At 44.6% G+C, this 13,837-nt stretch overlaps 1 protein-coding gene and 1 long non-coding RNA gene across 2 annotated transcripts in view; one reads left to right on the top strand and one right to left on the bottom strand.

The window, feature by feature from the left end:
• Window positions 1-13,837, bottom strand: part of Hydin (HYDIN axonemal central pair apparatus protein) — a 362,311-nt gene that overhangs the window by 300,592 nt on the left and 47,882 nt on the right. Inside the window, exons 4-5 of the mRNA XM_059264008.1 lie at window positions 11,468-11,587; window positions 7,982-8,116 (exon numbers count right to left, since the gene is read on the bottom strand). Of these exons, the coding sequence (XP_059119991.1) occupies window positions 7,982-8,116; window positions 11,468-11,587 (255 nt within the window). The remainder of the gene's footprint in view (window positions 1-7,981; window positions 8,117-11,467; window positions 11,588-13,837) is intronic.
• On the top strand, window positions 2,288-8,419 carry LOC131911716 (uncharacterized). Its single transcript, XR_009379426.1, has 2 exons — window positions 2,288-5,090; window positions 8,123-8,419. It is a non-coding gene; the product is annotated as an uncharacterized LOC131911716 (long non-coding RNA).

Below are 13,837 nucleotides of genomic sequence, written 5' to 3' on the forward strand. Positions count from 1 at the left end.
GTGTGTGATATCATCCACTAAGACAAATGATTTCCTCTTAAACTCAAAGAAGCTTGATCCAGTAACCTTAGCCCTGTCAGTCCACCTGCCCTTGCTCCCACATCCACGTGCTCTCTGCCTTCACCCTGTTCCTATGATCAATCCCTCTGCTACATACTAGATATCAACCCTTCTGCCACCCCAGAACTGCACAAAATCTCCGGATTTCCCTCTTCACTGAAGAGACACTTACAATCGACCAGCTTACAGTCACATTAAAATAGCCTCATATTATATATTTAAAAGCTGCACCTCCAGCTGTTTTCTCATTTTTCAATGACTTTATAGCAAAACTCCTTACTAGAGTTAATTTAGATCCAATGTTGCTACCTCCTCACTTTCCATTCTCTCTGAACCATCTTGGCTTCTGTACCTAGCATTTCATAAAACATCTTCAAGCCAAGGTCACTAATGCCTTTTCCAAGCTCAAGAGACAACTCAGCATCCTCGGTGAATGCCTGACTCTCCATTTTCCTGCCAGTCTTGCAAGCCTGCTTTCCCGTCCTTGCCCCAGCTCAGGAAAGAGCACCATCAAGTTTTCAGTCGCTGACCAAAATTTTGAGTCAAACTAGACTCACTTTCTTTTCACTTCCTTATCTGGATCCTGATGGCTTTAGTAAAAAGTCTTAACTCCCCTTCAGTGTCCCTACCCTGGTCCAAACCACCCTGATCTGCCTGAACTATTGAAACCTTCTAGCCCTGTAACTGTCACCGTCCAGACTGCTATATAGAGCAGGCAGACAAAGCCCAAGGTTCTCAGGGCCGTAGTAACAGGGTGTCTAAACGGTCACATGAGACCCAGATTCCTAATTCCTTTCCACCATTCTGTCCTGCAGCTCTTTCCTCATGTCACTTCACGGGCTAGAGTGACCCCTGCATGCCATGCTCCCTCCCAGTCAAGCTGGAGGCCAGAAGGAGGAAGACACCTGCTGTCAGCTCTCTCCAAGTAGAAACCTTGGAAGTCCGGTTGCTTCCTCTCATTGGCCAGTACTTAGACATACACTGCTGCAGAGCAGGCTGGGAAATGTAATCCTCACTTATTTTAGGTAGTAGTGAATCCAGTCCAAATGTGCACCCCTTTGTATACTCTTGGTGGAAACGTAGATTAGTATAGTCCTTGTTGTAAACAACATGGATATTCTTCAAAAAGTTAAAAATACAGCCACCATATGACCCAAGAATTTTATGTCTGGGTCTTTATCCAAAAGAAATGAAACCAGTGTACTGAAGAGATATTTATGCTCACAGCCATTGAATAGCTAAGACAGGGAATCAACACAAGTGTAGAACAATGGGTGAACTAATAAAGAAAATAAATTCACACACACACACACACACACACACACACACACACATACATACATACTATGGAGTACTATGCAAGGAAGTACTATGACAAAGCCTGTCATTCATGACAATATGGCTAACCCCAGAGGACATTACATTAAATGAAATAAACCAGGCACAGAAAGACAAACATCATATTATCTCATGTATATAGGGATCTAAACCAGTCAAACTTATAGAAAAGAGTAGACTGGCGGTCATCACAGGCTGGGGAGATGCTGGTCGAGTTTCAGCGGGACGGGAAGTGAGTTCGGATCTGTACCCAATACAGCCACTGTAGTTAATAACTGTGTGGTATAGCAGTCGCCACGTTTTCTATGTGTTTGTGTGTGTCCCTCATCAAGGGTTCATATGTTGAGCTTTAATCCCCATTCTGAGATAGTAGGAGAATTGAATCCAACTCTGGTCTTAAGAGTTTGAGTCTTTGGGAAGTGGCTAGTATCAGATAAGGTCCAGAGCTCCCACGGTTAAGTTTTTGGTGACTTTGTAAGAAGAGAGAGACATGAACACACAGACACCTGCCTCAGGACGCACCCTGTAAGAAGGTCATGGCCAAATTGGTTCTTCATCATTGGACCAGACAAATCTTTTTTTCTGAGTAACTTACTTGTCCTGGGGTATTGTTACTGGCAGGATATGAATGCAGTGCTTTAAAATGGCTTAGATTAGACTGAAACTGTTTCACTACAAACAGATGGCTCTGGTGAGGTAACGGACATGTTATTAGCTAGTGTCCACTAGATGTACATGTATGTATATATCAAAAGTTGCCAGGAATGGAGGTACACACCTTTCATCACAGCACTCAGAAGACAGAGGCAGAAGGATCTCGGTGAGTTTGAGGCCAGCCTGGTCTACATAGTGAGACCTTGTCTCAAAAATCAGTTAGAGAATTAGGAACTTGAACCTGGATGATGTGAAGGATGACCCACACTGAATTACTTCAGAAACAAACACAGACATTGTACACATCCTGAAGTGATGCAACAGGAAGTACTCGCTACTCTGACAGGCTCTCAGAAAGAATCATGAATTAATCAGGGCTCTGACCTACCTACAAGTTTATAGGCCAGAGGTCTGATGGTCACTCCAAATAGGTCAATGGGGATCAATGAACAAACTTCACTTGCACCCTGATTTGAACAAACCCAACTTGAAAACTGACTCAATCGGAGAAACCTGAATACTGACTAGTATTAAAGGGACAATGATTATGTTTATATTTGCTCATATTTGATCTTATTGACATCTTAAATTGTTCTTATCTTTAGAAACAAATATTGAAGTATTTGCAGTTGAACTAATATGATGTATGGAATCAAAATCCATGGGGGCAGGGAGCAGACAGATAAAGCCAGAGTGGTCATTTGAAATCACTGTGATGGCAGTTCACTAAATTCTCAACTTTCACAGATGGTACACGCTTCCATAATAAAAAGGTCTTGAAGATTTCCTTGCAACTTCCTATCTCATGTTACATGACTTCCCCAAACCTCCATCCTCTCACCTCCTAAAACTCCTGGGGTTGTTCTGGTACTTTCCTCTGCCACACTAGCCTTCTGGCACTCCCCTGAGCCCCTTGCCAGCATATTTCTACCACAGGGCTTTTACACTTTCTGTCCCCTTTCCCACAAGGCTCTCCCATAGGCGTTTGCATGACTTGTGTTAAGTTGGTGCCTAAATGTCATCTCACCTGAGAACCCTTCCCTCACCCTCCTACTGAAAAGAGTCCCCATCACTGTCTGTCTTCTATCATGTCAATTAGTTGACACTGAATTATACAGCAGCATGTCCATTTACTGTGGATCACAAGTTACATGAAGGTCAAAATTTGTTCGGTTAGCCACTGGGTTCTAGCTCAAAGAATAGAAGCCTAGTTCAAACAATACATTGAATGAGTAAAAGATATTATTTGTCTTTCATACATTTGCTTGACTCGTGAATTATAAAGAGAATTCCCAAGATTCTTATTAGCCTAATGATCAAATGATTTTCACTTTGTCCAGAAGGTTTAAAAGCAGGGATGTGGATCACAGAAGACACAAAGGCAAATTCATACAGCATTCTTCTCAGGGCAGAGTCCTTAGACATCTTTCTCCTGGTTGAAATAACCAGGAAGGATGTTAATTTATAATATGTTCATTATAGAAAAGCTATTGGATCCCCTCTTACATGCTTCTGTCTTTATGATCTGCAAGCCACGCTCAAGTTTAAAGAACCATTTTCTATTTCCTTCAAGTTAATTCTCAATATTCAATTCCAATGTGTCTAGCACTATGCTAGGCTGTGGGGTTACAGGAAGGACCTAGACAGAACTAGGGAGAGCTAAATCTAAACAGGAAGAAAATAAAATCCCTAACAGTGAAAATTACTGACTGGGAGAACCAGGTATGATGAACATGCCTGTAATTCCAGCACTGAACTGGCAGAGGAAGGAGTCAGTAGTCCAAAATGATCCTCATCACACAGTGAGTTCAAGGCTAGTCTAGGTGATGTGAGATCCCATCTCATACTCCACCCTAGAAGATTTTATTGTATCTATACTTTAATCCAACATGTTGGCAATACAGTTTTATGATTATTATATATCTAGGGCACATAAAATATGCTAATGTTTCTGTCCTTCTTGAGACATGTATTAAATTTCATAGGAAAACCATTTTGACAGGTAGTTAGATATTTTCCCTAAAAACATACACAGAGAAAACAGAACAGTATAACAAATGCCAGTATACTCATCCCCTAGATTTAAACATAATTAATGTGTCTTTATTCTGGTTCTATCTAAACATGATTATTAAAACTCCATCCTGCATTCCCTCCTCCAAACACTGCTACATTCTCACACTTCAGCACTATACAAACATGCTTTCTTGAATCTTAGTCAGTATTCTGTGCTGCCTTCTAACCAAAGCTTAATATTTTCCCAACTCAATTTAATAATGAAGATTGTAATTTAAGAGGTCAAGAAAAATAAATGACAGCTCCAGAATTCCCTGGTGCCATTTGATAAAAACACTGACTATTACACTTCCATGGTGCATGATACATGCACTGGTATTATTAGACTAATAACACATCCAGTATTTTTTTAAAGTCTGTGTGGGAGGAGATAAGGAAAGTCAAAATGAACCGACTACACCTGTTATCTGGGCATTTGGCATTCCTAGCAACTGCCATGCCCAGGAAGCCAATCAACAGATGACAGGGAGGATGCAAATTGCAATATCATCTTCAATGTGCTAATATACACGGGTGCTGGCAATCCAACTGGAAGGGGGTGAGCTTATTAAATGTGGCATGCTGCAATTTACATATCTCACCCCCTAGATGTGAGGAGTGTGTGTGAATGAGAATGGAGAGTGAGCAGATCAGCAGGGGATACAGAGGCAAAACGGCGTTGAACTCTTGGACTATCAATTTGGCCAACTGCAGAACCAGTGACAGCCAGTGAAATGACTGACTTTTCCCTAAAACATATCTGGCTTTGCTACTCCTCTGCCATCTTCTGGAACAGCATGGAAGACAGCATGCCTGAGCTTAGCTGGTCATTCTGTGCACAGGCCCTGTCAGCTTCCTGACAGTGAGGGTGAGTGAGACTGAACATTGGATACTGCCCACAGCAGCAGGAGAAACTGACTCCATCTTTAGAAAGAGGAGCCCTGTAAACTGGAATATCTCCTACAAGGCCTCATGCTTGCTGGGTAAGTAAGTCCTCAATCACTGACCTGTATCCTCAGGCCTATTTCCTCTTCTTCTCTATTTTTTTGTTTTTTGTTTTTGTTTTTGTTTTTCAAGACAGGGTTTCTCTGTGTAGCTTTGCACCTCTCCTGGAACTCACTTGGTAGCCCAGGCTGGCCTCGAACTCACAGAGATTCGCCTGGCTCTGCCTCCCGAGTGCTGGGATTAAAGGCGTGCGCCCGGCTTCTTCTCTATTTTAATCAAGAGTTAGGGTCCCAGGAAGTTATCCAGGCTGGACTTGAACTTACTCTATCGCTCAAGAAGACCTTGCTCTTGAGATCTGTCTGCTTCATCCTTTTGGATGGTTAGGATAGGGAGCCTAGGCCACAATAACCCATAGCAAAAAGCCTCACATATGGATTTATCTTCTCACTTATTTCAATGGTCATCAAATAGGACAGAAGCGCCACAAACACAACTCAAGAAATAAACAACAGTATGACCAGTGAGAAGGCAGGAAACAGTCACACGAGACTGACTCCCTACCCTTCAGAAAAGTAGTCACAGCCACATTGGTAATGAGACCACTGATAACGACATTAACAGCAGTGAGCAGGTGGTATTAGTGGCAGAGAAGTGGCTCAGAGCTATCCGGTCTGGCTCATCTATTGATTTCAACTATAATGGCACCATACAGATAAGCATGCCCACTATTAACATTATCCACAGCCCACCTCTTTTTATTCTAGGGCTTTGGTTTTGAGAATTTCATATTTGTAGACAATGAAGTATGATCATATGTACCCGTTATCTCCCCATCCAAGTCCTCACATGTCTCTTCCAATATGCTCCCTCCCAACTTCATATCTTTCTTTTTTCCCAAAAACTCATTAAGTCCAGTTGGTGCTGCCATATGTGCATGGGCATGGGGACAGCCTCTGGAGCATGGGAAGCTTATCAGTAGCGCATCCTCAAGAAAGAGTGATTGTTCCTCTCCCAGCAACTGTCCACTGCCAGTGCCTCCTCAGAAAGGGGTGGTGCTCGGAACTCATCTTCCCACCTCTGCTAACAACCAAGCCTTCTGTTCATGCCCCTTCAAGTACTGTTTTCCCTTCTACTCCTTCACATCGTGGTGAAGTCCCTTCTGCCCCCTCGTGAGTCCTCAGCTGGGCTCCTGAAGGAGAAAACCTAACCAACAATTCTGCCTGGGGAGGGGGCTTCCACCCCGACTCTTGCACCCCAGCTCTTTCCCTCCAAGCAAGAGCTGGGGTTCCTATGATCTAGGAAGGCCTGTGGGTGGTGCTGAGGGAAAACAGCCTTAGCTTTGGTGTGCTTTGTGGCTGTTTGTCAGCAGACAGGGGTCGATTGACCAGGCAGGTTAGTTTTTCCTTTCCTGCTGTGGTCGAGTGAGACTTTAGGGCAAGTCAGTCCTTTTTGGAGGACCAGTCATCGATTAGACAGTGGTGGCAGGAGCCTCCATCTCAGCCTTGAGTCCTGGCTATGTTTCTGCTCCGATTGAAGTTGACTGTGATCAATATTTGAATTTAGGTCTCTTTCCCAAGTAGGTTAGAATCCTGGGGGGGGGGGGGGGGAAGATACACAACCCACTAGGGTCCACAACATCTAAAGCCACAGTCTACCCTTTCTCTCAGCTCACTGCATCCAGACTATCCCTTTTCTTTATTGGTGACCTTCTGGATACAGTATAAACCTGCTGGGTCCAGGCTAGTAGGGAGTGTTTGGCAGGATCAGGCTTCTTCGCAGACTAGTGACTTAGGGCTCATGGACACCCTCGTCATCTGACAATTCTTTGCTCATTGCTAGTAGCATGGCACCCCTCCCTCCTGTCTGCCTTCCTTTCTCCCCTCACGACCACCACATTGAATAACAATGACATCTACAGCACAACCAACACAAACTTCGCTGCTATGTTCTGCTCACGGCTTGTCCTCGGGTTCAGGGGTGGGAGGTTGGTTTTCAGCAAGATGGTTTGGGAGGTGGTATCCCTTTGAGAGGTGGAGACTGGGGAGGTCATTGCTGGTCCTTCTGCAAGTTCCCATCCCATCTCCCCTTTGCAGATGATGCCACTAACCATGAGGTAACTTGTGGTGGTATTGTGTTCCCCAAAATATTGTGCACCCTAATAAACTTATCTGGGGTCAGAGAACAGAACAGCCACTAGATATAGAGGCCAGAAAATGGTGGTACACACGCCTTTAATCCTATCACTTGGGAGGCAGAGATCTGTTTGGATCTCTGTGAGTTTAAAGACACACTGGAAACAGCCAGGCATGGTGACTCATGATTTTAATCCCAGGAAGCAGAAAAGTATATAAGGCATGAGGACCATGAACAGAGCCTGGTTAAGCTTTTAGGCTTTTGAGTAGCAGTTCAGCTGAGATCTAAGAGGCTTCCAGGATCAGCTGAGGAATCAGCAAGGTGAGGAAGCTGTGGCTTGTTCTGCTTCTCTGATCTTCCAGCATTCATTCTAATACCTGGCCCAGGTTTGTTTTCATTAATAAGACCTTTTAAGATTCGTGTTACAGTGACTCCGCTAAGGTAGTGGGTGGGGCCTGCTGTAGTTAGAGCTGTGCTGTTTGAAGTGTCAGCCTCTAAGACAGGGAGCTAGATAAGTCTCGTCCGCACGCATGCCCACCCTCAGGTATTCCATTCCATCACAACAATAAAACCACCGACAAAAACCCAGACTAATACAACTACCATCAGCAACAAAATACCATCACCAGTTCTACTGCCAATATCAAGACCACCAATATGACCCTCAGCACAGGCCACTTCTAACACCACCAACACTACCATGAACAGCGGCAGCCTCGCGAGTGTTTAGAGTTGAACTACACAGTGCTAGAGACACATATTCAATTTTCTCCCCAGCAGTGTTGTTATTTATTACCTTGTTCTCCTCTGGAGTGAAGAGGATTCGGAATATAGACGGCACTCCTGGGGCTACCTTGTGGCCGATGTCTTTGGGGCTGATGATTTTAAAGTAAGGTGAACTTTCTTCAACAACTTTTACCATCCTTGGGATCTGCAGGGGAAACACACGATGGTGACACCATGTAAGAGAGAGAGGCAGAAGAAGAGCGCAAGTACCAGAGTGGAACACGGTAAGGCTTCAGCCACTCCTTGCTCTGTGTGGCCTGGATCAGGAGTTCAATTGCTTCAACTGAAGAGGGAAATGGTGGGGTCTACCTTTATCCTAAGGGCTCTGACAGTCTTTAAGACATACCGACTCTACTTTTACCAACATTATTATTATTAATTTTTGTTAGTATGTGTTTGTTCGTGTTATAGATGAAATGATTATCTTCTAAAATGAACTGTTCAATAAGCTGAGTTCTCTCTCAAACAGCAGAGTTGAAATGCATGTCTCAACATTTGGAAAGTGTTTGGGGAAAAGATATCCCACAGTGCTCTTGGGACCATTCCCAGGCCACGATGTGCCACTCTATTCTCACAATGGCTTTTGAGCTTTGCCACAATTCCCAGGCCACAGGGGAGGAAAGAGGGTCAGCCCCACCAAGCAATAGGTATTGGGAGGCAGTCCCGGCCTGACTCCACCCCCTGTCTTCATGGGAACATCCCCAAGAAGTAAGAACAAAACACAGATGGATAACCCTTGGCCAACCTCAGGGCAGCTTCAAACAGTCTCGTTCTCTTAACGTCTTAGCCTCTGCTCCCTAGTCTTGCCCAGAGCTACGTAGCTCTATCCCAGATTGTATGAACAAATGCAATCATGAGGCAAATGGGAGTGGTCAGAGGCGGAGGTTCTATACACACACAAAAACACCAGTGGAGAGTTCGTTTGGATTTTCTGGTTTTTGAGACAAGGTCTTCCTATGTAACTCAGGATGGCCTCAAACTCCCAGTCCTCCTGCCTCAGACTTGTGAGTACTGGGATGGCAGATGTGTGTCACCTTGCTTGACAAAGACTTTTTTTTATGACTCAAAATAATAGAAGAAAGGTAAGTTAACTCGTTAAAGGATGACCTGAAGTCACAAGTGAAAATAGAGAGAAAAGAACTCCCATGACTGTGAAAAGTCATACTTATAAAGAAACACAGAAAGGATGGAGAGAGACCTTAGGAGCAGAGAGTGGGGAGGGAAGAAACACCTGGCATGGGGCCAGGTGTAGTGCTGCGGGCCTTATGTACAACACCCAGGAGGAGGTAGACAGATGCTCAAAGCTAGCTTGTCCATATAGTGAGACCCTGGAGAGACACACAGAGTGAGACAGACAAAGAGACAGAGAGAGAGAGAGAGAGAGAGAGACAGACAGACAGACAGACAGACAGACAGACAAAGAGACAAAGAGAAACAGACAAAGACAGATAGACACAGAGACAGAGACAAAGACACAAAGAGACAGAGACAGAGAGACAGAGATAGACAGACAGACAGACACATACACACATACACAGGGCCACATTTCAGACAGGAAAAGAGAAGAATGTGTGTTGTGCTTTTTTTGTTAAGAGCATAACTTGGGCTAGGGAGAAGATAGCTCAGTGCTTAAGAGTGCATGCTCAGTTACCAGCACCCATTGACTGTAACTCCAGATTCAGGGGCATTCGCCACCTCTGGTCTCCATGGGCACTTGTATGTCAGGAAGGAGAGGAGAGCTTATATCTGCCTCTCAGCACACAACCTGGTGTGACTTATGTGAGAACACACCTGCCTAGCCTGGAGAAAGCTATCTGCTTATCAGTAATTGGACTTTCCCTGGTTGAGAACTTTCCATGGGGTCAATGCTTTGACTGAATCTCACCCAAGAGGTGTTGGGTTATCCGTGACAACTGTGCCCTTTGGAAGATGAAATTTATACAATCCCTTACCCCGACTTCCTCATACATACCTACTGGTAATCACTTCTTGTGTAGGGTCAGGAGGAATTGCTAAGGACCCAGAGACTAGGCCCACTCCATCCTTACTAACCTAATAATACCTGACAAGTGTAAAACAGTCATAGGAGGAGAAAAGAGAATTCTAGATGAGAAAATGAACCTGTTGGCAGCCCCACGTCACAGAATGCGGCTCTTCTTGAGGCCTGGGGGCATGACCCTGGGCACCTCCAGCTCTCTCTCATCGCTCTGCTTACCCTTAGCTTCTGCCGTGAGCTTCTCTTGCTAACAGCACTGCAGCCAGAAACCAGCAAACGAAGCCAAACTCTAAATGTACCATTGTCTCCAGAGTCGGGCTTTGCTGGCACTAAATCACCCTATTGATCTCTGAAAGGCATCACGGAGTCCTTTAATGAGCTACTGTGTGAACACAGCTCCAGTCTCCCACTTGCTTTGGGCCCTGCACAGACTTATTTCCTCCTTTTTCTTCTAGCTCACCTCTTTTTCTTGGAGTTCCGTATTGTTGAGATACTCCCCCCCCCCACACACACACACACTATCTGTTTATTTTTTCACTTAACTGTGCTTAAAGCTCCCATATAACCTTTCTTCTGCTATTGTCAAGGGTCAAGGAAATCCTCTGGTACTGAATTCTTTTCTTTGAAACAAACCCTAGTTTATCTCTAAAGAAAAAGACGTAAGGCTGGGGAAGAAATCCTCAGCTGCAATTACAAAGGAGCCTGGCATGGATATTGAGAAAAGCCTTCTGTAGACAATGTCTGAAGGTTATTTCATGTAACAGGGAGAAGACCACAAAAAAGGGGAGAGAATCACAAGCTATAGAAGAAAAGTTATTTAGAAGAATAATTTGCAGAATATAAGTATAAATGCTCGTATTTGCTATTCATCAGAGCAGATGATACCTTGAACTGGGATAATGGTGTCTGCAACACAGAATATATCCACATTAATAGTAACTGTTCAGTCTTAATGAAAACCTAGCCCAGCTGGTCAGATGCAAGAACTCCATGCCATTCATCAAATCTACACTTATGCATCAAGAAGTTGGGGCATGTGGCTGCAGAGATGGCTCAGTAGTTAAGAGTACTGGCTGCTCTTCCAGGGGACCAGGGTGTGATTCAAAGTACCCACATAGTGGCTCATGACCATCTGTAACTCCAGTTCCAGGGGATCTGACACCTTTTCAGGGCCTCTGCTGGCATTGCACACCTGCGGTGTATATGCATGTGTTCAGTCAAAATACCCACAGAGATAAAATAAGAATGAACACTTCTTTAAGAGGGGAAGCTGGAACACATGTTGGGAGTTGGCCATCTGCCAGGCACTGCACTGGACTATACAGACAGCAACAATCAGACCTAGCCTTGTGTTCATGAAACTTGCACTCAAAGAGCATGCTTGCATGCTATTTTCTATCAAATTAAAGAGCATATCTAAGACCCCTCGGAATTGCAGAATTTACCGAACCCTCCTCCAGCATCTTGCAAAAGTTCACCTACACCAGCGCACATACTCACTTTGTCGTTGTTTCTCAACACCAATGGGACTTCATAGACTTCACAGGGAGAATAGTTTTGGAATATGATTTCTGATGGAAAGGGCTGGAATAAGGCCTGATCCAAGTTAACTCCAGAATACTGCAATTAAAAGATAAAATTACTCACTCTGTGAACAATGGCCAAGATGACTAGGGTAAATAATGTAAAGATCTAATTATTTAAAATAAAGAACACAGGGGTCACTCAGAAGGGGAAACCACCATAACAATAGTTAAAATGAGTGAGATTGTTTTCATTAACTTCACCACAAAAGAAGATAGAAAATTTGGGAGCTGGCTCAGTCAAGTACAGCGCTTCCAGCACAAGCATGAAGACTTGAGTTCTGATCTCCAGGACACACATAAGAAGTCAGGTATGGTAGTGCATGCTTGTGATCTCAAAACTGGGAAGGTAAAGGCAGGTGGATCTCTGGGGCATACTGGCCATCCAGCATTGCCTAATCAGGTAATTCAGATCCCGATGAGGGGACCTCAAAAAATAAGGTGGATGGCTCTTCAGGAGCAGCACCCAGGGTTGAACATGGGTCTACACTCTCATATGTGCATACAGGCACACACACACACACACACACAGAGAGAGAGAGAGAGAGAGAGAGAGAGAGAGAGAGAGAGAGAGAGAGAGAGAAAGACCACTTGGTCCTTGGTTAAACAGAAAATAAGCTAATAAGACCACTACCCCAGGTTTTGTGATCCAAATGTGGGGTCGTTTGACCCAGCTGGCCTATGATAATAACTCAAGAGCTCTATCAACAACTATCTGCTCTGCCACACTGCTAACAAGATCACAAGGAATTGCTGGCTGTGCTGCAGGAGAAAGCAGATGAGTGGTCATGAAGAGCACGGGGGATAGAGACAATTGGGTTACATTTGCCTCTATGCATTAGACTGGGGGCTGAGATATGTACACAACTCTTTTTTTTATTTTTTATTTTATTTTTATTTTGCAATACAATTCAGTTCTACATATCAGCCACGGATTCCCTTGTTCTCCCCCCTCCCGCCCCCCTCACCTTCCCCCCAGCCCACCCCCCCCCCATTCCCACCTCCTCCAGGGCAAAGCCTCCCCCGCGGACTGAGATCAACCTGGTAGACTCAGTCCAGGTAGGTCCAGTCCCCTCCTCCCAGGCCGAGCCAAGCGATGCTGCATAGACCCCAGGTTTCAAACAGCCAACTCATGCAATGAGCACAGGACCCGGTCCCACTGTCTGGATGCCTCCCAAACAGATCAAGCCAATCAACTGTCTCACCCATTCCGAAGGCCTGATCCAGTTGGTGACCCCTCAGCCATTGGTTCATAGTTCATGTGTTTCCATTCGTTTGGCTATTTGTCCCTGTGCTTTATCCAACCTTGGTCTCAACAATTCTCACTCATATAAACCCTCCTCATTCTCGCAACTCTGAGATACCACCTTACACCTGTCAGAATGGCTAAGATCAAAAACACTGAAGACACCTTATGCTGGAGAGGATGTGGAGCTAGGGGAACTCTCCTCCACTGCTGGTGGGAATGCAAGCTTGTACAACCACTTTGGAAATCAATATGGTGCTTTCTTAGAAAATTGGGAATCCATCTCCCCCAAGATCCAGCTATACCACTCTTGGGCATATACCCAAGGAATGCTCACCACACCACAAGAGCACTTGTTCAGCTATGTTCATATCAGCATTGTTTGTACACAACTCTTGAACCTGAGGCAAGGCTAGAGAGTCAGAGACTGGCATTCCAAAGCTCGTCTAGGAAGGGTAGGACTCTGATGGGCTTTACTCTCAATGACCTGTGGCTGGATGTGCCACAGAATAAGGAGGAACTAGGGTCCCTTCAGTCCTTCAGTGCTCAGGGAAGTCTGGCACCAGCAACCCGGTCCCCTCTGAAGGAAGAGAGCATCACCACGGGATTTGGATAATTTATGCAATCTTCCAATTGTGAAATTTTATAGCTTACAGCCAAGAATGCTTTTTAAGATGCAAAAAACCCTGCAGATTGTAATTATATAAGCCGGCCATAAATATGAGGAAACAGTATGTCAGCACAAAAAGCCAGCACAAACAAGAGGTGGCAGAAACAGCAGTATGATCCACTCTCTGAAGCACAAGGCTCAAAATTTGGCAGAGGTAGAAACAGTAAGAAAGTCAATGCAAATTCTATGCCGCACACAATAATGGGAAGCAGCGATTCAGGGTGTGTGTGTTTAATAGCAGACTAGCCACAACTGAAGTGTTCCTGGTATGGAGGTAGGTTAGAAGAACATTCAGACCAAGAAGCCAGACTGAGATGACAGAAAATTCAGGAGAAATAAAATGAGCAGGTGATACATGAAAAGGCCTGGAA

This window comes from Peromyscus eremicus, chromosome 5 (assembly GCF_949786415.1).
Source record: "Peromyscus eremicus chromosome 5, PerEre_H2_v1, whole genome shotgun sequence".
NCBI lineage: Eukaryota > Metazoa > Chordata > Mammalia > Rodentia > Cricetidae > Peromyscus > Peromyscus eremicus.